This window comes from Ranitomeya variabilis, chromosome 1 (assembly GCF_051348905.1).
Source record: "Ranitomeya variabilis isolate aRanVar5 chromosome 1, aRanVar5.hap1, whole genome shotgun sequence".
In the NCBI taxonomy this organism is placed as follows: domain Eukaryota; kingdom Metazoa; phylum Chordata; class Amphibia; order Anura; family Dendrobatidae; genus Ranitomeya; species Ranitomeya variabilis.
Window position 1 is genome coordinate 698,550,584 of NC_135232.1, and position 23,254 is coordinate 698,573,837.

At 47.7% G+C, this 23,254-nt stretch overlaps 1 protein-coding gene across 2 annotated transcripts in view; it reads left to right on the plus strand.

The window, feature by feature from the left end:
• The window catches only part of PRPF39 (pre-mRNA processing factor 39), a 98,414-nt gene that overhangs the window by 44,316 nt on the left and 30,844 nt on the right, over window positions 1–23,254 (plus strand). For both annotated transcript variants that reach the window (XM_077267087.1, XM_077267096.1), the window contains exons 6-10: window positions 5,323–5,476; window positions 20,346–20,453; window positions 20,563–20,727; window positions 21,027–21,153; window positions 21,231–21,499. In XM_077267087.1, the coding sequence (XP_077123202.1) occupies window positions 5,323–5,476; window positions 20,346–20,453; window positions 20,563–20,727; window positions 21,027–21,153; window positions 21,231–21,499 (823 nt within the window). The remainder of the gene's footprint in view (window positions 1–5,322; window positions 5,477–20,345; window positions 20,454–20,562; window positions 20,728–21,026; window positions 21,154–21,230; window positions 21,500–23,254) is intronic.

Sequence of the window (23,254 nt, forward strand, 5' to 3'; positions counted from 1 at the left end):
ATCAACTACTCAGTAAACTAACTTTGCCCTGTTCCCTCCTTCCAAATATTATTCTAAATCTGCACCCTACTATTCATCTGTCTCCACACCCTCCATGCTCATGATAACTGCACTTGATACTTGACTATTGCATTTAAACACACGGGCTGATGACCGGATCATGCAGCTTTATATGAAAATCCCTATTTATTATAATTGCCAGACCTGAAATAACAAGCACTTCTCACCTATTGTGTCCCCCCCATTTCCTTGTAGATTGTAAGCTTGCGAGCAGGGACCTCACTCCTAATGTCACTGTTTAAATTGTCTTAACTTGTATTGAATTTGTCTGTATATGTCCCCGCTTAATTGTAAAGTGCTGCGGAATATGTTGGCGCTATATAAATAAAGATTATTATTATTAGATTATTATTGTAGTGTATAAACGACCAACGGTCCTCTAGATCTCCACACACACCTTTCCCAAAACAATTCAATCATACAAAAAGAATAAACATATTTGGTATAGTCGTAATTGAAAGTCTGATCTTTCCGTTTAAGCTCCAAAAAAAAAGAGGGGGGGGGGGGGGAAAGCAAAATTCAAGAATTGCTTTTTTTTCCGACTGCATTTTTCACTCTCCCATAAAAAATAAATTTGCTTTTTGTGCTATGTACCCCAAAATTGTAAAGATAAAAATGTCTGCTCAGCATGGAAAATAAAGTCCTCCCACAGTTCCATGGATAAAGATAAAACTTACAAGTCTCAAAGTTGCGATTCAAAGAGACGCAGATTTTCGTACAAACCCCTGTAAGTTTGGTTTTGCACAGATGTTGCTGACCTAGAGAATCCTTTTGGGAGATCGTATGTACTGCAGATGAGGGCTGTATAAATGAAACCCAAATATAACAATGTGTGAAATTTATTTATTTTTTTTTTTTTTGTCCCTCCCACCATTTTGTTCCACTTGCAATTCGTCCACCCTTTTGTTTCTCCATATTGTGGCGTCATTCTAAATTGCAATTTGTCCCAAAGGGGAAAAAAAAAAGCCCTCAATGCTGTTATGGTGAGAAAAGGCAAATGCATTTAAAGGGATATTCCCATCTCCAAGATCCTATCCCAATATGTAGTAGGTGTAATAATATTAGCAAATACCGCCAATTAGAAATATATAGTTTTTCTGATTCTTTGTTTCATTCCTCATGAGCAGGCATTGCAGGACCTTGGGTATCCATGGTTATGACCACTGATATAGTGAGTTTGCTAATTGCTAGTAGTCGTAACCATGGATATCTAAGGTCCTGCAATGCCTGCATATGAGGAAATAGACATAACGAATCAGAAAAACTATGCTACATTTCTAATTGAACGTATTTGCTAATATTATTACACCTACATATTTAGATAGGATCTTGAAGATGGGAATACCCCTTTAAATGAAAACTGGACCGTTAAAGGGTTAAAGTTTTATACTGAAGCCTGTGATATTCCAGGGCTGCCTCTCAGCTGCTGCAGTGTGGTTAGTCACAGCCCTTACAGATTACCAATCATCAGCAATCTGAGGGTGCCCTTTTTACTTAATGAGGATGGGTAGCCCCAGATGGGTGAGATTTTGAAAAATAACCAATTTACAGGAGCGCTCGGAAGGGTCCTTAATGTCTCCTGAAATGTTTTGACGTTGTAGGAAAAGTCGTCGTGCCCTACCTTCCTGGCTGTGGGTCCCGGCATGCAGAGCGAGATTCCAGTGTCATCCGACCCCTGGTCGTTGAAGTGTGGCATTTCGCACCTGGGCCTAACCCAGGCTGCCACGTACTTTACTAAGGGTACCGTCACACAGTGCAATTTTGATCGCTACGACGGTACGATTCGTGACGTTCTAGCGATATCGTTACGATATCGCAGTGTCTGACACGCAGCAGCGATCAGGGATCCTGCTGAGAATCGTACGTCGTAGCAGATCGTTTGGAACTTTCTTTCGTCGCTTGATCACCCGCTGACATCGCTGGATCGTTGTGTGTGACAGCGATCCAGCGATGCGTTCGCTGGTAACCAGGGTAAACATCGGGTAACTAAGCGCAGGGCCGCGCTTAGTAACCCGATGTTTACCGTGGTTACCAGCGTAAAAGTAAAAAAAAAAAAACCGTACATGCTCACCATCTGATGTCCGTCCGGTCCCTTGCCGTCCGCTTCCCGCTCTGACTGTCTGCCGGCCGGAAAGTGAGAGCAGATCACAGCGGTGACGTCGCCGCTGCGCTCTGCTCTCACTGTACGGCCGGATCTCAGTCAGAGCGGGAAGCGGACGGCAAGGGACCGGACGGACATCAGATGGTGAGCATGTACGGTTTTTTTTTTTTTACTTTTACGCTGGTAACCACGGTAAACATCGGGTTACTAAGCGCGGCCCTGCGCTTAGTAACCCGATGTTTACCCTGGTTACCCGGGGACTTCGGCATCGCTCCAGCGCCGTGATTGCAACGTGTGACTGCAGTCTACGACGCTGGAGCGATAATCATACGATCGCTGCGACGTCACGGATCGTGCCGTCGTAGCGATCAAAATTGCACTGTGTGACGGTACCCTAAGCCGTTACCAAACATTAACTTTATTAGAACGATTACTCTTAAGTAAACCGCCTAGTAAATAAGTAGTCATAAAGCGTTATTTCGCTCTTTCACTGCTTGGGGGCTGCAGTGGGATCCTGCTTTCCTTGGGCTCTTTCAGAGGGGACATTAAAGACTGAGCACTTTTGTCAGATGGTATTTAGAATATCACCAATTGTCTGGGGGTTCCACTTTTTTTTTTTTTTTTCTTTTTAAATACATAAAGGACAGCCCTAAATGGGTGGTGCATATTTTTTTACCAGCCTTGCGCCATTTACTTTTGGATGAGCGCTGAGGCCAGTGATTTACTGCAGTGGTCATGGATTGTTGCTGTAGCGTCACTTGTGAACAACGCAGGCAGGGAGTAGAGGAGAGGGTACTGGTGTGCAAAGGCTTCAGCAGGTCATCAGTGTCTGATCAATGGGGGTCCCAAACCCATTATTAGAATGATGAGGCAGCGACACTGCAGCATCGGCCACAGCGATGGCTAAGTCTACGTTCACATTTGCGGTCTGCGCCGCAGCGTCGGGCGCCGCAGCGTCGCCACATGCGTCATGCGCCCCTATATTTAACATGGGGGCGCATGGACATGCGTCGCACTTGCGTTTTGCGCCGCATGCGTCCCTGCGGCGCCCGCGTCCGGGCGCAGAGGACGCAGCAAGTTGCATTTTTGCTGCGTCCAAAATCAATGAAAAAAAGGACGCATGCGGCGCAAAACGCAGCGTTGTGCATGCGTTTTGCTGCATTTTTGTTTGCGTTGTGCGTTGCGGCGCCGACGCTGCGGCGCACAACGCAAATGTGAACGTAGCCTAATACTGTCATTGCCTGGGGCTGTGGGTAAGCTTTAGGCAGTGGTGCTCCAGCCCATTCCATCTGCTGTTTCAGGATCCAAACGAGACACTTGTAGATCCTTTGAAAAAGGATCTTTTATACCATTTTAATTGATTCAATAATTGGTAGACCTTTTCCTCACTTCATACACTGTGTTCCAAATTATTATGCAAATAATATTTCCTCATATTTTCTCTAAATTACCTATCTGAATTGCAGTCATTGTTATTTTCCAGTCATCTACTATTCTAGTATAATTGCAATGTTTTGGAACAAACTGCCTATGAAAACAGTATCTTTTAAAAAAAAATAAACACTCAAAATGCATGTTCCAAATTAATATGCACAGCAGAGTTTTCAACCTTTTTCTTTTTATTTTGAACAAAAAAATGGTCAATTGTGAAGTTATAAGCATTATCAGCTTATTACAAAATGAAATCAAACAGTTTTCAAGTGAAAACTTTATTCTAGATGATGTTACTTTTGCACGTAGGACCCCTTGCTCAAAAGAAGCTTCTGAACTCTCTCGTCCATTGAATTAGTAAGTTTTTGGATGGTTTCTGCTTCAATTGTTTTGCATGTGGACAGAATACCCTCCCAGAGCTGTTGCTTAGATGTGAACTGCCTCCCGCCATCATAGACACTCCTTTTGATGATGCTCCAGAGGTTCTCAATGGGGTTGAGGTCAGGGGAAGATGGTGGCCACACCATAAGTTTGTCCTCTTTTATGCCCATAGCAGCCAGAGATGCAGATGTGTTTTTTGCAGCATGAGACGGTGCATTATCATGCATGAAAATGATCTTGTTGCGGAAAGCACGGTTCTTCCTCTTGAACCATGGCAGGAAGTGTTGTTTTAGAAACTCCACATAGATTATGGAGTTCATCTTTACCCCTTCAGGGATCATAAAGGGGCCGACAATCTCTCTCCCCATGATTCCAGCCCAAAACATTACTCCACCTCCTCCTTGTTAGTGCCTTAGCCGTGTTTTCATGGGGTGTCCATCCTCCACTCCATCCATCTGGACCATCGAGCATTGCACGGCACTCATCGGTGAACAAAACAGTTTGGAAGTCAGTCTTCATGTATCGTTTGGCCCACTGGAGCCGTTTCTGCTTGTTGCAGTGTATAGAAGTGGTCGACAGGATGGCTTACGCACCACTGAAGGACCCTGCATCTTGTTGTTCTGGGGACGTTGGAGGCACCAGCAGCTTCAAAAACTTGTCTGCTGCTATGACAGGGCATTTCTGCAGTTGCTCTTTTAACCTTACGCAATTGCCTGTTGGAAAGAGTCCTCAATTTTTCCTCTTCAGCACGCACACGTGTGTGCTGGGAATCAGCTACATACTTCTTCATTGTGCGATGATCACGATGAAGTGTCTTGGCAATGTTGATTGTAGTCATGCCTTGACCTAAATACTCCACAATTTGTTGCTTCTCAGCAGCCGACACATCCTTTTTTTTCCCATTTTGGCAAAAAATGTAGGCTGCTTAATAATGTGGAACAACCTTCTTAAGTAGTTTTGCCTTTATTTGGACACACCTGCCAAACTAATTTGCACAGGTATCTGCAATTGCTTTCAGTGATATAAAGAGCCCTGACACACATCACCATCAATGAGTTTAAATGACAAACAAAAAAATTCTAACCTTATCACTCCTAAACTCTATGTGCATAATAATTTGGAACACAGTGTAGTTTCTTTACACCCATATTTGACCTGAGGCTGCGAGCAATCTAACTTTGCAATCCACTGTCATTAACCGAAATGTCTCCTCTTGCAGAGGGTTAATTTTGGGTTCATGGAGAGTCCAGTGGACAGGAGTAGGTTGTATAACCTTCCTTCCTCAATTGATTAGACACTTTTGCATCTTCTTGACCATTTACTATGGGAACTGCGTTACACACCCACAGGTTTAAAGAACACATACAAGATCATTTGCCGAAAGAATTTCTTACTGCCGAAAAATTCATTGAGCTGCGAAAAGAGTTGGCGTCAGTAAAACATCATAGTGGATCTAAAATGGAATATCCTTCTGGTATCGAGGACATCGCTGATCCGGCACAGGTACTGAGATCTAAGTATGTAACACTGTGGTCAGAAGTGTATGTGTATATATAACCACTCATATAACCATGGGGGGTATATAATATGCTGAAACTGAAGACTGGATGGCAGCAGAGTTGGTTTTTATATAATAAACTAGATGGTGGCCCGATTCTAACGCATCGGGTATCCTAGAATATGTATGTAGCTTACTTATGAAGTTTTCAGAATAATGCAATTTATACACAGGATTTGGCTAGCCGGGCGCGACCAATTAGCAAAGCGGGGCTCAAATTCCGCGCCAATTCGCGGCTGGACTGCGCCTGTCGCTGAATGTTCGCGGTTGGGCGTGACCAATTAGTGAAGCCAGGGCCTGCTCCAGGTTTCTCCTTTGCCTCATTGGGGGACACAGACCGTGGGTGTATGCTGCTGCCACTAGGAGGCTGACACTAAGGGATACAAAGAAAGTTAGCTCCTCCCCTGCAATATACACCCTCCTGCTGTCTCTCAGCTAACCAGTTCTTGCTTAGTGTCTAGGAGGCACTTGGGTCTGGTTCAGACACCAACTTTTTTTATTTCTTTTTTTACTTTTCTGTAAACTTTTATTTTTTAATTAACAGAGTGAAGGGGGCGACGGGTCCTTTCAAGGTTCCGGTCTCCCCCGAATCATCAACAGGCGAGCACGCGGAGTATACGTCCCCGTACCCTCTCCTGCGACGTGGGAAGCCATGCCTGAGCTCACTTCAGGGGCGACGGTTCCTTCACGGTCCCGATCTCCCCACACCAGCAGCAGGAGACCACATGGAGTGTCGCCTCCATGTATCCTCTCCTGGAGCCAAGCCTAATGCCAGACAACTGGCCCTGTCCACCCGGGGGCTGAACTCCGTGATTGTACAGAGGCCCCTCTCTTTGGCGTCCGAGCAGCCCCCACTGTCCCACCACTGTTAAAGCGGCACAAGGAGGCGGATGGTTCCTCTCCACCTCCCCAAGGCTAGTTTCACATTTGCGGTTAAATCCGCAGCGTATCGTCCACCACCGCAAACGCATGCAAAAATGCATGGAAACGTCTGATAACGCAGCGTTTTTTTTAATCTGCATCAGCTTACACATTATGGTAACAAAATGCAGCGTTTGCATGCGTTTTTATATGTGTTTGCGCTTTTTATGCACATGCGTTTGATATTTCCAGGAGGGTGTGTCTTTAATGGGCATGTCTAAATCCAGTTCCTGGACATGCGCAGTCCGAAGTACACAAGCGCATCAAACGCATGTGTACGCAAAGACGTGAACGCATGCGTTCCCATAGACAGTAATGCGTTTTTTTGCCACATTCTGCCCTAACAACCGCATACGTTTCTAGGTGGCAAATTGAAGCCTCTAGAATTAATACATGTAGCTTTTACCGCTCCAAGCTGCAGACGACAAAACAATGCATGCGTCGTCAAACGCGGCAAAACGCAACCAATCGCAGACACCTGCGTCCCTAATGTTAAAGATAGGAATACACGACGCATGCGGAAAATTGCGGCACAAACGCTGCGGACACAACCGCAAATGTGAAACCAGCCTAACAAAGCGATGATGGATTGAGGTTTACCGTCCATGCTGCAATACCGACCTGCAGTCATCCGCGGCGGCTCCATGCCGGGACGCGCAGCGATGGTGAGTGGATCCTGTCAGCGGTGGGCCTCTGCAGCGGGATATTCACATGCTCACAGGCAGTCTCTGGCTTCCCTGTGGCCCACCTCCCTGAGGTAACGCTCTGGCCAGCTGCAAAAATTTAGCCCCCGACTTCGGACGATGTGTAGGCCGCACCCCGGAAGCGCACTATGGCACCCTAAGGCGGCTCTGCCCGCTTTTCTGGCGCTTCTTGCCTGGCACGGAAGCACTCAGTTTTCTCGGCCACTGCAACGCCCCTCACTTCTACTGCTGGTATCGCTCCCACCGGCTGCAGAAATTTAGGCCCTGGCTTGGGCCTATTCATGGAATTGGCGCTTCTCGCTCTCTGCGAGATTTAATCACCTCTGCAACTCCCGGTGGGCATCTTGGTCCACCCGGCCGGCTCACACAGGGGCGACTACTTTGCATTAAAGGGGCACAACGACTCTGCAACATTGCGTGATCAATTTTCCCTGGTCTTAAAGGCACATGACCAGTATTCCCTGGTCCTAAAAGCGCATGTCCAGTATTCCCTGGTCTTAAAGGCACATGACCAGTATTCCCTGGTCCTAAAAGCGCATGTCCAGTATTCCCTGGTCTTAAAGGCACATGACCAGTATTCCCTGGTCTTAAGGCACATGACCAATCCGAAGCCGGTCACCCTAAATGAGCTCAGGAGCCCTCCGCCGCTGATCCCAGTTTATCCCAGAGTACCTAGTTCCCTCAGTGGACTTTGTCACTGCCGCAACCCATGGTTTCTCTTGACCAAGAGATTGAATCCCTCCGTGATCCCTCTGTGGCTCGGAGTGCTCGCAGGACCGATATACATGGTCCCTCTCCTACATGGGATCCGTCGGCTAGCAGGGGCCGTGAGTATTCTAGAAACGTACAGGCATCTATAAAACGGAAGTTTTCATTTCATGATCTCTCTCCAAGGATTTGCTGAGAACAAGACTCTGAACATGGATCGGATATTGCCTTGGACCTGGACTTGCCAGAGCTTCAGTAAAGGATGAACTCGCCTATTTATATCATCAACCAATCTCTGTACATTGACGAGGACTCCGGTCCTGCTCTAGACCAAGGGTGTCAAACTGCATTCCTCAAGGGCTGCAAACAGGTCATGTTTTCAGGATTTCCTTGTATTGCACAGGTGATCATTTAATCACCTGCACAGAATGATTCCAGCACCTTGTGCAATGAGAAGGAAATCTTGAAAACACGCATGGTTTGAGGCCCTCGAGGAATGCAGTTTGACACCCCTGCTCTAAACTACGCAGTGTCCCTCATAAGGAGACTAAACTCCCTCGTAGAGCATTTGCCATTCAGTCCGGATAAGCGATTCACTGGACAGAAGCCTCTACATGGGATGCCATGCCTGGTCTGATTTTTAAGGGCGACGGGTCCTTTAAAGGGCACCGATCTCCCCACACCATCAACAGACGAGTACACGGAGTGTCGCCTCCATGTATCCTCTTCTGCATCCAGGCCTAACGCCAGACAACCTGTCCTGTCAACCCGGAGACCTGAACTCTGTGGATGTACACAGGCCACCTTTTGGGCATCCGAGCACCCCCTCTGCATCACCACTATTTAGCAGAAGATGCAAGAAGGTGGATGATCCCTCTCCACTTCCCTGTTAAGAGGATGGTGGATCGAGGGTTCCTAATTTTTAACTCTGCACCGTCAAGAGCGGCGATGGCAAGAGACTGACCTGCTGGATGCAGCTGCGCATTCTGCCACTTGGCAGATTAATCGGGTAGAATCTCCTGTGGTATACCTACGAGTATCCCTGCCCGATGTATTATCAATTAAAAATACCACGGACTGTCAGATAGCAAATCTGGTTAGTTCCATCTTGCGGCTTCGGGTTCAGCGCTCTACCCTCCCTAGCCGCCGCATGGATTGCTAGAGCAATGGTCTCCTGGCTGGAGACCTTAACTACTTTGATTCACACCAGTAACCTTCTCCTGAAGACAGTACAACTAGCCAATCAAATCTTTTAAGCGGGAGACCAACAAAGGATCGTATGTTCCTACAGCCCCAACCAGCAGTGGAAGGGTTGTCCAGGACAGTCTAGATCTAAGGGATCTTGGTTCCAAAAAGGGGAACGAAAAGTAAGACCGATCCTGGACCTCAAACTTCTAACAACCTTTCACAAGGTTCTCCTTCTTCGAATGGAGTTCCTCTGCTCAACCATTACTTCAACAGAAAAAGCTTCTGGCATCCATTGACATTGGGATGCTTACCCTCTTCAAAAATTCCTTCTCTTTTCCATTCGTGAACAGCATTTTCAAGTCACGACCTTGTCCTTCGGCCTTGCTACCGCACCCAGAGTGTTCGCAAGGCTCATGGCAGCTGTCATGTTCCTCTTGCACCCTAGAGGCATGGTGGTCCTGCCCTGTTTGGTCGACTGTCCAGCCGCCCTTCCAGGACTACGCGAAGTAGTCTATATCACTTGCGATACCCTCTCACCTGGGCTGGCAGCTAAACTTAGACAAGTTCTCCTCATTTCCAGCCCAGCAGATATCCTTTTGAGGATGATCCTGCACACTTCCAGATGGTAATTCTCCCTCGAGACAAGGTCATGGCCCTTCAACAGGGAGCTCGCGAACACTTGATAACTCATCCCCTCATTTCATTCGATTTGCTGGGAGGGTTCTGAGGAAAAATGGTGACGACAATGGAAGCAGTTTCCTTCGTTCCGCTCGTTTTCAGCAAGTCAAACAGACTTTCATACAATAGTCTCTGAGCTCCTTCTTCATCCAGGGCCTTTCTCCCGGTTCAGTGGTTATTAGTAACTACCAATGCCAGTCTTCTTCTCCCTATCATTGCTGTGGAGATCCGAACGGTAATCCTACAGCAGGTCCACTGCCTTCTGGTGGATCACCCCATCCAAATTCAATTGGACAATGCCACGGCTGTGCCATACGTCAATCATCTAGCAGGTACCCATGGTCAGGCACCATGGCCGAGGTACCTCACATTCTCTGATGGGCCGAGATCTATCATTCGGTGATCTCGGCAGTACATATCCCAGGAGAAGAACTCTGGGCGGAAAACATTCAGCCGTTAGGGCTTCACCTCAAGTGAGTGGGAACTTCACCCGGAAGTCTTCCATCAGATCTGCCTACACTGGAGCTCTCCAGTTGTAGATCGGATGGCGTCCAGACTGATTGCCAATGTACTCGAGTTTGTGGTTCGGCCTCGAGATCCAAGAGCCATTGCACTGCATGTTCTGGTTCTTCCGTGGTACCAGTTTCCATAACTCCCCTTCCACTACTTCCGAAAGCCTTTCGGAAGCAGAAAGGGCCCCAGGGTTCTTCGGAGATCGGCACTGACCATGTCAGTTTTTCGCTTGCAGAGCTAGTAGCTTTCCGCCTTACTGCAACAAAACTTTAAGTAGGGACTTTCTCGCAGGGAGTTTTCACACGTAGTTCTTCCCTATCGCATACCGTTAGATCATTGGGACCTTAATGGTCCTAGGAGACTTACAGTAGACTCCTTTTTGATCCTGATAGACTTTACTATCAGGGAAGGTCGCCCTTTTTTCTCTGCGATATCCTCATCCTGACGAGTCTTCGGAGCTAGCTGCTCGATTCTTTCAGACTTTTTTTTTCCCTTATTACCTTCAAGGCAAGGTTGTCCTCAGGCCATCCCCGTCCCTTGTTACCAAGGTGGTATTGTATTACTACTGTTATGAGGGCATAGTTCTTCCCTCCTCTCTTTCGGCACCAGTCCACAAAATGGAATGAGTTCTCCATATTCTGGACTAAATGAGTGCTCTTGAGTAGGTACGTCTTGAGGACGGTGTCCTTCCAAAGGTTGGACACTTTATCTTGGGCTTACTGACGGTAAGAGGAAGGCTTCCTGACGTTTACAGGAAGGGTTTAGCCTTTTCATCGGCCATGTTAGCCTGGTGGATTCCTTTCACCATCCAGGAGTCCTTCCGTGTTAGATGTCAGCCTATCTCCCTGTCTATCGTGGGTTCTAGGCACCAGGCGTCGACAAGGCACTCCTGCAAGCTTGCGGATTCATCCAGTCCGCATGCATTCTTGAAGCACTATAATTCCCAGACTCCCACAGATGTGAGTCTGGGCAGGCGGACTCTGCAGGCCGCGGTGGCGCACTTGTAAGTAGCGGTTACACAGGGCCTGATCTGATGTTGTTCCCACCCAGGGACTGCTTTGGGACGTCCCACGGTCTGTGTCCTCCAATGAGGCGAAGGAGAAATAAGGATTTTTGTGTACTCACCGTAAAATCCTTTTCTCCTAGCCATTCATTGGGGGGACACCGCTCTCACCCTGTTATTAGCTAATGCTTGTTTTATAATCTTACATGCTATACTCTCATATATATAATATGACATGCTATATGCTCATGTTATTGATCTCCTACTGCTTTTGCACTAAACTGGTTAGCTGAGAGCCAGCAGGAGGGTGTATAGCTCCTCCCCTGCAGTACTTTCTTTGTATCACTTAGTGTCAGCCTCCTAGTGTCAGCCTCCTAGTGGCAGCAGCATACACTCCACGGTCTGTGTCCGCAAATAACACTCGGAGAAAAGGATTTTACGGTGAGTACACAAAAATCCTTATTTTTGAGGGCCCCGGGTGAAATAGTCTGTGGGCCCCCCTCTTAAACACATATCACAATTCATGATGCACAGATACAGCAGAGAAATATAGCACAGCCAAGTAGCATACAGCCCACGTAGTATATTGCACAGCCCACGTAGTATATTGCACAGCCCACGTAGTATATTGCACAGCCCACGTAGTATATTGCCCAGCCCACGTAGTATATAGCACAGAGACGTAGTATACAGGTCCTTCTCAAAAAATTAGCATATAGTGTTAAATTTCATTATTTACCATAATGTAATGATTACAATTAAACTTTCATATATTATAGATTCATTATCCACCAACTGAAATTTGTCAGGTCTTTTATTGTTTTAATACTGATGATTTTGGCATACAACTCCTGATAACCCAAAAAACCTGTCTCAATAAATTAGCATATTTCACCCGTCCAGTCAAATAAAAGTGTTTTTTAATAACAAACAAAAAAACCATCAAATAATAATGTTCAGTTATGCACTCAATACTTGGTCGGGAATCCTTTGGCAGAAATGACTGCTTCAATGCGGCGTGGCATGGAGGCAATCAGCCTGTGACACTGCTGAGATGTTATGGAGGCCCAGGATGCTTCAATAGCGGCCTTAAGCTCATCCAGAGTGTTGGGTCTTGCGTCTCTCAACTTTCTCTTCACAATATCCCACAGATTCTCTATGGGGTTCAGGTCAGGAGAGTTGGCAGGCCAATTGAGCACAGTAATACCATGGTCAGTAAACCATTTACCAGTGGTTTTGGCACTGTGAGCAGGTGCCAGGTCGTGCTGAAAAATGAAATCTTCATCTCCATAAAGCATTTCAGCCGATGGAAGCATGAAGTGCTCCAAAATCTCCTGATAGCTAGCTGCATTGACCCTGCCCTTGATGAAACACAGTGGACCAACACCAGCAGCTGACATGGCACCCCACCATCACTGACTGTGGGTACTTGACACTGGACTTCAGGCATTTTGGCATTTCCTTCTCCCCAGTCTTCCTCCAGACTCTGGCACCTTGATTTCCGAATGACATGCAAAATTTGCTTTCATCAGAAAAAAGTACTTGGGACCACTTAGCAACAGTCCAGTGCTGCTTCTCTGTAGCCCAGGTCAGGCACTTCTGCCGCTGTTTATGGTTCAAAAGTGGCTTTACCTGGGGAATGCGGCACCTGTAGCCCATTTCCTGCACACGCCTGTGCACGGTGGCTCTGGATGTTTCCACACCAGACTCAGTCCACTGCTTCCTCAGGTTCCCCAAGGTCTGGAATCGGTCCTTCTCCACAATCTTCCTCAGGGTCCGGTCACCTCTTCTCGTTGTACAGCGTTTTCTGCCACATTGTTTCCTTCCAACAGACTTACCATTGAGGTGCCTTGATACAGCACTCTGGGAACAGCCTATTTGTTGAGAAATTTCTTTCTGGGTCTTACCCTCTTGCTTGAGGGTGTCAATGATGGCCTTCTTGACATCTGTCAGGTCGCTAGTCTTACCCATGATGGGGGTTTTGAGTAATGAACCAGGCAGGGAGTTTTTAAAAGCCTCAGGTATCTTTTGCATGTGTTTAGAGTTAATTAGTTGATTCAGAAGATTAGGGTAATAGGTCGTTTAGAGAACCTTTTCTTGATATGCTAATTTATTGAGACATGTTTTTTGGGTTATCAGGAGTTGTATGCCAAAATCATCAGTATTAAAACAATAAAAGACCTGACAAATTTCAGTTGGTGGATAATGAATCTATAATATATGAAATTTTAATTGTAATCATTACATTATGGTAAATAATGAAATTTAACACTAAATGCTAATTTTTTGAGAAGGACCTGTATAACACAGGCCACCTAGTATAGCAATGTGGGTACCATATCCCTGTAAAAAGAAAATAAAAAAAAATATATATATACTCACCTTCCGGCAGCCCTCGGATCCAGCCCAGGCATTTACCAATGCTCCAAGGGATACTATGCCTATGCAGCATCAATAGTAACAAGATATAATATTAAAAATTATACAAAAATTAAAAAATCGCAATATTCTCACCTACTGGCATTCCCGCGCAGCGTCACCGATGCTCCCGGCAGCTAGCGTTACTTCCTAGTAATACATTAAGAAATCTCGCGAGAAGTCGTGGTCTCGCGAGAGGAACGCTAGCTGCCGGGAGCATCGCTGCGCAGGAACTATGGTAGGTGAGAATACTACGATTTTTTTTTATTTTTATATATATATATTTTTTTTAACCTGGTTTGTGTTGTGTATGCGTTTTCGCAGCGGAAAACCGCTGCAAAGACGCATACACAACAGGTGCACATAGCCTCGACAGGTGCGTCAGAAAGACGGGCCCAGTGCTCACATTTTCCACAATCTGCACAGGATCCGTCTTTTCAACGTCTTGACGGATCCTGTGCAGATTTGGAGGACGGAAGTGTAAAAGAAGCCTTAGCAGAACTTCTTACAGGCTTGTCTCAATACTCTTATTGTGCAAGCGCTGTGCCCAAATCAAAATCTTTTTTCTAAAATCAGGCATTTAAATGAATCTGCAGCAAACAGCCTTTTACAGGTGGTGTCTGTAGAGGAATTGCTGCTATCCACGAGGGTGGAAAGTTTTTTTTTTTTTTTTTTTTGTTCTTTTGTGTCTATATTTGTTGCGGTTTAATCTGCTGCAAACACTACAATGGGACTTTAACATCTAAAGGGACCTAGACCTCAACAATCCCATTCTGATTACCATGTAATGTCCCTTGACACATTGTGATTGTGGGGGAGACATCACTGGATTTTCAGAAGCAGTTTTTACATTCATGTCTTCCCTTTTTGTTCGCTGAATTTAATCTGTCAGTGCAGTCTAAATTTTCAACTTTAACGATGGATGCAATAGTATACCACGAATTTGTGCAGAAGTTTGTAACACACGAGAAGTAAAAGATCTTGGCATAAGTATTAATTCTCCTACGCCTCATTGGGGGACACAGGACCATGGGTGTTATGCTGCTGCCACTAGGAGGACACTAAGTAATACAGAAAAAATAGCTCCTCACCTGCAGTACACACCCTCCTGCTGGCTCTCAGTGAACCAGTTCTTGCTTAGTGTCTGTAGGAGGCATTTGGGTCTGTTTCAGACCCCACCGTTTTTATTTTAATTTTTACTTTTTTATTCTATTTTTTCCTTAACGGAGCGAATGGGGGCGACGGACCCTTTCTAGGTTCCGATCTCCCCCGAATCGTCAACAGGCAAGTACGTGGAGCGTCCCTCCCGTATCCTTTCCTGCAACGCTGGATGCCAGCCCTGAGCTCACCTTGCGGGCGACGGTTCCTTCGCGTTCCGATCTCCCCCCTCCATAGCAGGCAACCACATGGAGTAGTAATCCATCTATCTCTCCTGGACCAGGTGCATAGCCGGACATATTATGTATGGCGTCCGTGCAGCCCCCCTCTGCATCACCATTGATATAGCGGATGACGCATGGCGGCAGAAGCTCTCCACCCCCTCCCTGACTATGGCGATGGTGGATTGAGCACCGGCCCACCGCATCTACCGTGAGTACGCTGCGGGGGCCGAGGCGCTTGGGGGGGTCATGGTCCCCGGGGTATGGGAGGTCCGCACCTTAAAGCCCGGGTCCGTCGGTGGTCTGCAGTACAGCAATTCCTTCAGAGAGTGTGGCTTAAGAATGGCGCTAATAGCGGTCGCGGCGCCGCAGGCCGCAGCTGCAGGTTAAAAATTTAGCCCCCGGCTTTTCCCCTTCATACAGGCCGGAGTTTTGGCCACGCCCACCTGCAGTTACCGTCGCCCACTTTCTGGCGCTTCTCGTTCCCTGAGAGACTCACTTCCTGATCTCGGCGGCCATCTTGGTACACCCACAGGGCTGATGCTGCAGCGCTGCTCCAGCCTTTTCAATCGCGGCCTTCAGGACTAGCGATTCCTCTGCATAACTCCCTTGGCATCACACTGTGGACCTCCCCTGGGGACTCGAGACACAGGACCATGGGTAAGCTCCAGAAACATAGCTTAACCCTTCCCCTGTTAGTAAGCGGTCTCCTCAAGGCTATGCTATGGCTCAATCAAAGCCTCAAAAAGTCTGGGAAAACCCACACTGTTTTTTTGCGGCATGTACCCGCTCGTAAGGTGTCACTATCCCATGGTCACAATACTGCATTATGCACAGCTTGTGAACCGGTGACTGCTCAGGAACCACCTGTTACTGATACCGAACCCAGTAAGCCTAGTCCCCTTGAGTGGGTTACCTTCCTTACCCGGTCTATGGCATCCCTGGCAAAAGCGTTAGAATTGTTCCGAGACCCCTCCTCTAACCAGGGCACTATTTCGGACGACGCTTCCGATGATCAGTACCCCTTGTACTCAGGAGTCATACCTTGCCAAGGAGCTCTCGCTCTTCCAGGAACAGGACTCATGCCATATCTTCAGACCATCACCGGGATTCTGAGAGCTCCATTTCTCGCTCCCCTTCCATTGGGGCTAGTAGAGAACCTGTTTCAGAGAACGATTCTGATACGTCCCTAGATCAGGAATTTCATCACGATCAGGAGACTCGACTCTCTCTCATTGAGTCAGTGAATAAGGCTTTGAAGCTTGAGGAGGAACCTTTATCTAAAACGGATCATGCCGTGTCCTTTAAGAGGACCAAGCGACCTCATAGTGTTCGCCACTCTCCCGAATTTAAGGAAACCGTTGATTCTCGCAAGATCCATCCAGATAAACGTTTCACAGGGCACGATCGCGCCTGGCTACTAAATCTGTTTTATCCTCCTCAGAGGGTTTTATCCTCCTATTAAAAGATCCAAACGATCGTCAGATCGACAATATGGCGCGTTCAGCCTTTGATGCTTCTATAGCCGCACTCTTCCAATATTTTGCCGCTACATGGGTGGCTAAGGCTATGACCCACTGGGCTGAGGTCTTGTCTTCAGCGGTGCTGGATACCAATTTTTCCCCCGGGATAGCGGGCCTCGCTACTCAGCCAGAGTTGGAGATGTCGTAGTAACCGCGTCCCTGGATGCCGCTAACTGCGCTTCTCAAGCAGCAGCAAACGCCATCACCATCCAGAGGTCCTTATGGCTCAGGGACTGGCATGCGGATTCTGCTTCCAAAAAGTCATTGACTTCTCTACCATATCAGAGCGGTCACCTTTTTTGGCGAAAAGCTCGACCAATTGATTTCTGACACCACTGGAGGGGAGAGTAAATTTCTTCCACAACCGCAGGCTCGGTCCAGAGGTTTCCAGGCATCTGTGACCCCTTTCCCTTGATGGAAGGGCAGGCCTAGGCAGTCGGGATCCAGAGGCTCCAGAACGGGCAGATCTTCCACACAATGACTCCCTGTGGTATCTGAGGGACACCCTCAAAGTAGGTGGCTGCCTGCTTTCCTTCAGTGCTGCGTGGCTCTCTGTCGTTCACGACGAGTGGATTTGCGACTTAGGGTTCTCTGGATACAAGATAGACTTCTCATCTCGTCCTCCCAGGGCAAAAGCTTCAGAGTTCTTTCAAGCTATATGCTCTCTGAGTAAAGATGGACTTATTATTCCGGTCCCTCAGAGCGAACGGTTTCAAGGTTTTTATTCAAACCTCTTCATGGTTCCAAAGAAGGACACTACAGTACGGCCCATACTGGACCTAAAACTGCTGAACACGTTCGTCAGGATGCGACGGTTCCAGATGGAATCGCTTTGTTCTGTCATTGCCTCCATGGGAAAAGGCGAGTTCCTGGTGTCAATAGACATCCAGGACGCGTACTTCTAAATTTCTATTTTACCTTCCCACTAAAGGTTTCTTCACTTCGCAGTTCAGGAACAACAGCTCTGCCCTCCAGCCTCGCCGTCACCCCCAGGGTACTCACAAAGGTCATGGCGGCAGCAGTGGCCATACTCACTCCACTCCCGTGGAGTGGTGGTGCTACCTTATCTTGACGATATCCTCATCAAAGGCTCCTCTTTCCGCACGTGCAAGGAGGCCGTGAACATCACAATAGATACTCTTTCTCGTCTGGGTTGGAAGATAAACTTAAAAATCTTCCCCAGTACCGGCTCATCGAATTTCCTCTCTAAGATTGATACTGGACTTGTCCCAGGGGTTGGTGCTTCTCCCCCCGGAAAAGATCTCAGCCTTACAGCGGGAAGCTCAGAAGCTCTCCCAATCGCTTACTCACTCTGCGTTTTCAGTAATGAACCCCTCGGCAGGATGGTAGCAGCCTTGGAGGAGGTTCCATTTGCCCAAATACACCTCCGTCCCTTACAGCATGCCCTCCTGGCCGTTTGGGACAGGAGCCCGCTCTTCCTCGCCCGTAGGTTCTTCTTTCCCCAGTGAGTCACAGTTTCTCAGGTGGCAGACATTAAAGTCCTCCCTGAATCAAGGGAAGTCTTTTCTTCCAGTACATTGGCTAGTTGTGACAACAGATGCCAGTCTTCTAGGCTGGGGAGCGCTGTCCTTAAATCACACTGCTCAGGGCTGCCGGTCACGTCAGGAATCACACCTTCTGACCAACATCTTAGAAATTCGGGCAATCAGGTTTGCTCTTCTCCAATTTTATCCCTTCCTGGCGGGTCGTTCCATCAGGATGCAGTCAGACAATGCCACTGCAGTGACATATATCAACCGACGAGGGAGAACCTACAGCATGGCAGCCATGAACGACATTCTCTGTTGGGCCGAGGGAAACCGCTCAATGACTTCTGTGGTTCACATCCCGGGAGTGGACAATTGGGAGGCAGATTTCCTCAGTCGTCAAGGCCTCGACTCCGGGGAGTGGTCTCTCCATCCGGAGATTTTCCGCCAGATCTGCTGTCGTTGGAGCTCCCCTGACGTGGATCTGATGGCCTCACGGCTAAATTCCAAGGTTCCCGACTTCATTGCTGCTGGATCGTGGGACCGAGCTATCAGGGCAGATGCACTTGTACTTCCGTGGCGTCATTTTCGGTTTCCGTACATATTTTCCCCTCTCCCTTACTGCCGAGAGTAATCAGGAAGATCAGAGCGGAGGGAGTACCGGAAATCCTGATTGTGCCAGATTGGCGCGCCGGGCGTGGTACGCAGAACTAGTTCAACTAGTCGCCGATGTTCCCTGGCAATCACAGAATCGCGCAGACCTCCTTTCACAGGGCCCCATTTACCACCAGCACTCCGAGGCCCTGTGTTTGACGGCATGGCCGTTGAGTCCTGGGTTCCGGAAGTCATCTCTACCATGATCAGCGCCACAAAGCCTATGTCTATGCGCATTTATCATCGCACTTAGAAAATCTTCTTTTCCTGGTGCAACGACCGGGGACGTTCTCCTCTTGCATTTTCCATTCCTTCCACCCTCAAATTTTTACATACAGGTTTGGACTTAGGTCTCGCCCTTAGTTCTCTCAAGGGGCAGTTTTCAGCCCTATCCGTTCTGTTCCAACACAGGATTGCTAACAGATTACAAGTGAAGTCATTCATTCAGGGAGTTTCCCATAGGAGTGCCGCCCTTTAAGATGCCGTCGGAACCATGGGACCATAATCTGGTCCTCCTGAGTCTTGCAAGAAGCTCTTTTCGAACCTCTACAGGAGGTTTCCCTGTCTTTTCTTTCAACGTTCCTGGTTGCGCTCACATCCATTAGACGGGTCTCAGAGCTGGTGGCTCTGTCTTGTCAAGTTTCCGTTCCTGAATTTTCATCTGGATAAGGTGGTTTTGAGAACATCCCCGTCCTTTTTGCCAAAGGTTGTCTCATCCTTTCATCTCAATCAGGAGATTGTCGTACCGTCTCTCTGTCCGGCACCAGTACATCGCATCGAGAAGGCCCTCCACACACTGGATTTAGTGAGAGCTCTCAAGAGATACATCTCGTGGACGGCGTCCTTCCGCAGGTCAGATGCCCTGTTTGTGCTCCAGGAAGGGCCAAGGAAGGGGTTTCTCGCTCCCAAGACAATGGCAAAATGGGTTTGTTCAGCTATTCAGGAGTCCTACCGTATCAGAGGTCATTCTGTCCCAGCAGGGATTAAGCTCATTCTACTCGGTCAGTGGGAGTGTCTTGGGCCATCCGGCACCAAGCTTCGGGAGCACAAGTTTGCAGAGCTGCGACCTGGTCCAGTCTGCATACGTTTATAAAACATTGCCATATTCATTCTCGGCCCTCGGCAGATGTGACCGTTGGCAGACGAATTTTGCAGGCGGCTGTGCCGCACCTGTAACCTGTGGGTACAAGGAGCAATTACAGTTGATTGTTCCCCACCCAGGGACTGCTTTAGGACGTCCCATGGTCCGGTGTCCCCCAACGAGGCGTAGGAGAAATAGGGATTTTTGTGTACTCACCGTAAAATCCTTTTCTCCGAGCTAATCATTTGGGGGACACAGCACCCACTCTGTTAGCCTAACGGCTTTGGTTTTCTGTGTTGCCTTGGTTTTGACATAGTTCATTCTTGTTAATTGTTAAGCTCCTACTGCTTTGTTACCGAACTGGTTCACTTAAAGCCAGCAGGAGGGTGTATACTGCAGGGGAGGAGCTATTCTTTCTGTATTACTTAGTGTCCTCCTAGTGGCAGCAGCATAACACCCATGGTCCTGTGTCCCCCAATGATTGGCTCGGAGAAAAGGATTTTACGGTGAGTACACAAAAATCCCTATTTTTTTTATATGTATTTGTTGTTTTGCAGCGCACAACAGAAATAGAAAACATGAGACATCGAATCATTGAAGTCCATCAAGAAATCTTCAGCCTCAATGACCATGAAGTCCGCAAACGATGGACCTTTGAGGAGGGAGTAAGTTTCATTCTGGTCTGGGGGTTGATTGTAAGGTGGAGATGCACACTTGTAAGAATAGGATTGGGGCTGATGTTCCACCATACTAAACATGTACCTTTCCTTAAAGATTAAAAGACCGTACTTTCATGTGAAACCTTTGGAGAAAGTGCAAATCAATAACTGGAAGGAGTATTTGGACTTTGAAATTGAGAACGGAGTCCACGAGCGAGTGGTCATCCTGTTTGAGAGATGTGTCATTGCCTGCGCCTGTTACGAGGAGTTCTGGATAAAGGTAAGACTCGTCCGCCGCTTTCATGCAATATGGTCTAACACATAGATGTCGTGCCTAACCCTGTATACTTGTGAATTCTGTTCATCTATAACTATATCTATTGCATTAGGGGATGGTCTGCTTGCAACCAGATTTGACTGCTGCATATGCCAACAGCGTTGCCTCCCTTCGCCCTTCCTTACAGAGTCTCTAGTCTAGTGGTTCAATAAAGGTGCTGAATGGGTTTAAAACAAGAATTTTATTGTACACACATTACATCGTTCTTGGATGTGTTAACGGGGAGTCTCTCTTGTGTTTAGTTTGCCAAGTACATGGAGCATCACAGCGCCGAAGGAGCAAGACACGTCTACAACAGAGCCTGTAATATACATCTCCTGAAGAAGCCTTTAGTTCATTTACTTTGGGCTGCATTTGAGGAACAGCAGGGTAAGAGATCCCAACTTTCTCCCTGCCATATTATATACATCCATAACGCCCTGTCCTAATGGTTCCTCTCGTTGCAGGTAACGTACATGACGCAAAACAAATACTAAAAACACTGGAAGAGTCTGTCGAAGGTCTGGCAATGGTTAGACTAAGACGAGTTAACTTAGAGCGGCGGCACGGAAATATTAAGGAGGCCGAGGAGCTCTTGTCTGAAGCGATGGAAAACTCTAAAGCCCCGCACGAGCAATCGTTTTATGCAATTAAGCTCGCTCGCTTCTATTACAAACATATGAAAAATTTGGTGAAGGCAAAGAAGGTGTTAAATGATGCCCTCCAGAAAGACAAAGTGAGTGACTCTTCTATCCTTGTCATCGCTATAGTGATTGCAAACTTAGAAATATGGTCAGCCATCATTCATATTGTTGAAAATCAAACTCCTTGCGCCCTCATCGATCAGCCGATACAAGGGAGCTGCGGCGTGAGAGTGAGCATTGACACAAGGGGGGGCCATGGTGTGAGTGAGCACCGATACAAGGGGGGTTGTGGCGTCGGACTGAGCACCAATAGAGATTCTCCCCCCCCCCCCCCCCCCTCCCCACACACACACACACACACACACACACACACACACACACACACACACACACACACACACACACACACACTGATACAAGGGGGACTGTGGCGCCTGTCTCTACTTTGTTGTCAAGTGTCCCAGGACCAGGTGCTCTTTTCCTGTCCCTAATGCTAGGGGCACCCTAGCTAGCCCTGTTCCCCGGATTCCTTCCGATGGCGAAGACTCCGGGGCCACGTACCTTTCCCCCACCCAGGGAAGAGGGGAGTAGCAGTGTGCCGTAATAAACCAACCAGACTAACAAAGTAATACAAACAGGGATAAAGAAAAATACCAATCGGAAATATACCCACACAAACAGAGGTAAACACCGGGGAGTGAAGGATGGGGTAAAACCAAAGTAGGAGAAGGAAGGGAATTGGCACACAACCAAAACCTAGCAACCGTCTGGGATATATCCACCAAACTCCTTCTCAAACGACAACCACAAACCACCTTCTCCTAACCATGCAGCGTAAGCTACTCTAGCAATGAGCGCTAGCCTTGGCCCAGATAATATAAGAGATGGGAGTGCCTTACAATGTACAGCTGAGCCATAATGCAGGAAAGCTTCCAGGAGCTCTCAACTGAGTAGATTAACCCCTGCACTACTAAAAGAAATCTGCACCGTTTATGAAGGTTAAGTGCCTCTAATCGGTGCAGGAGTAGGAGACATCAGACGCTGTGGTCTTCCGGCTCCTCCGTCATAGTAAATCTGTGATTGTGCGGGAGTGTCACCAATACAAGGGATGTGGGGGGAGATTCGTGGCGCGGGAGTGAGCACTATGTTTTCTCCTCATTGGGGGACATAGACCATGGGTTGTATACTGCTTGTCACTAGGAGGCTGACGCTTAGTTAAAGGGAATCTGTCACCTACTTTTTCGGATATAAGTTGCGGCCACCGCCATCAGTGGCTTATCTACAGCATTCTATAATGCTGTAGATAAGCCCCAGATGTAACCTGAAAGGTATGAAAAACAGATCCTATTATACTCACCTGGGGGGGCGGTCCAGTTCGATGGGCGTCGTGGTTCAGTCCGGCTCCTCCCCTCTTTATGCAATGACGTCCCCTTCCTTGCTTCCTGTCACGGCTCCTGCTCAGGTGTACGTTATCTGACCTGTCGAGGGCAGAGCAAAGTACTGCAGTGCGCAGGTGCTGGGAAAGGTCCAAGAAGCCCAGCTCCTGCGCACTGCAGTACTTTGCTCTGCCCTCAACAGGGCAGATAAAGTACGCCTGCGCAGGAGCCGTGACAGGAAGCAAGGAAGAGGACGTCATCGTATGAAGATAGGAGGACCTGGACCGCGACGCCAACAGTTCCGCCCCCCCCCCCCCCCCAGGTGAGTATAATAGAACCTGTTTTTCTTACCTTTCAGGTTACATCGGGGGCTTATTTACAGCATTACAGAATGCTGTAGATAAGCCCCTGATGGAGGTGGCCAAAGCTTATATACGAAAAAGTAGGTAACAGATTCCCTTTAACACAAAA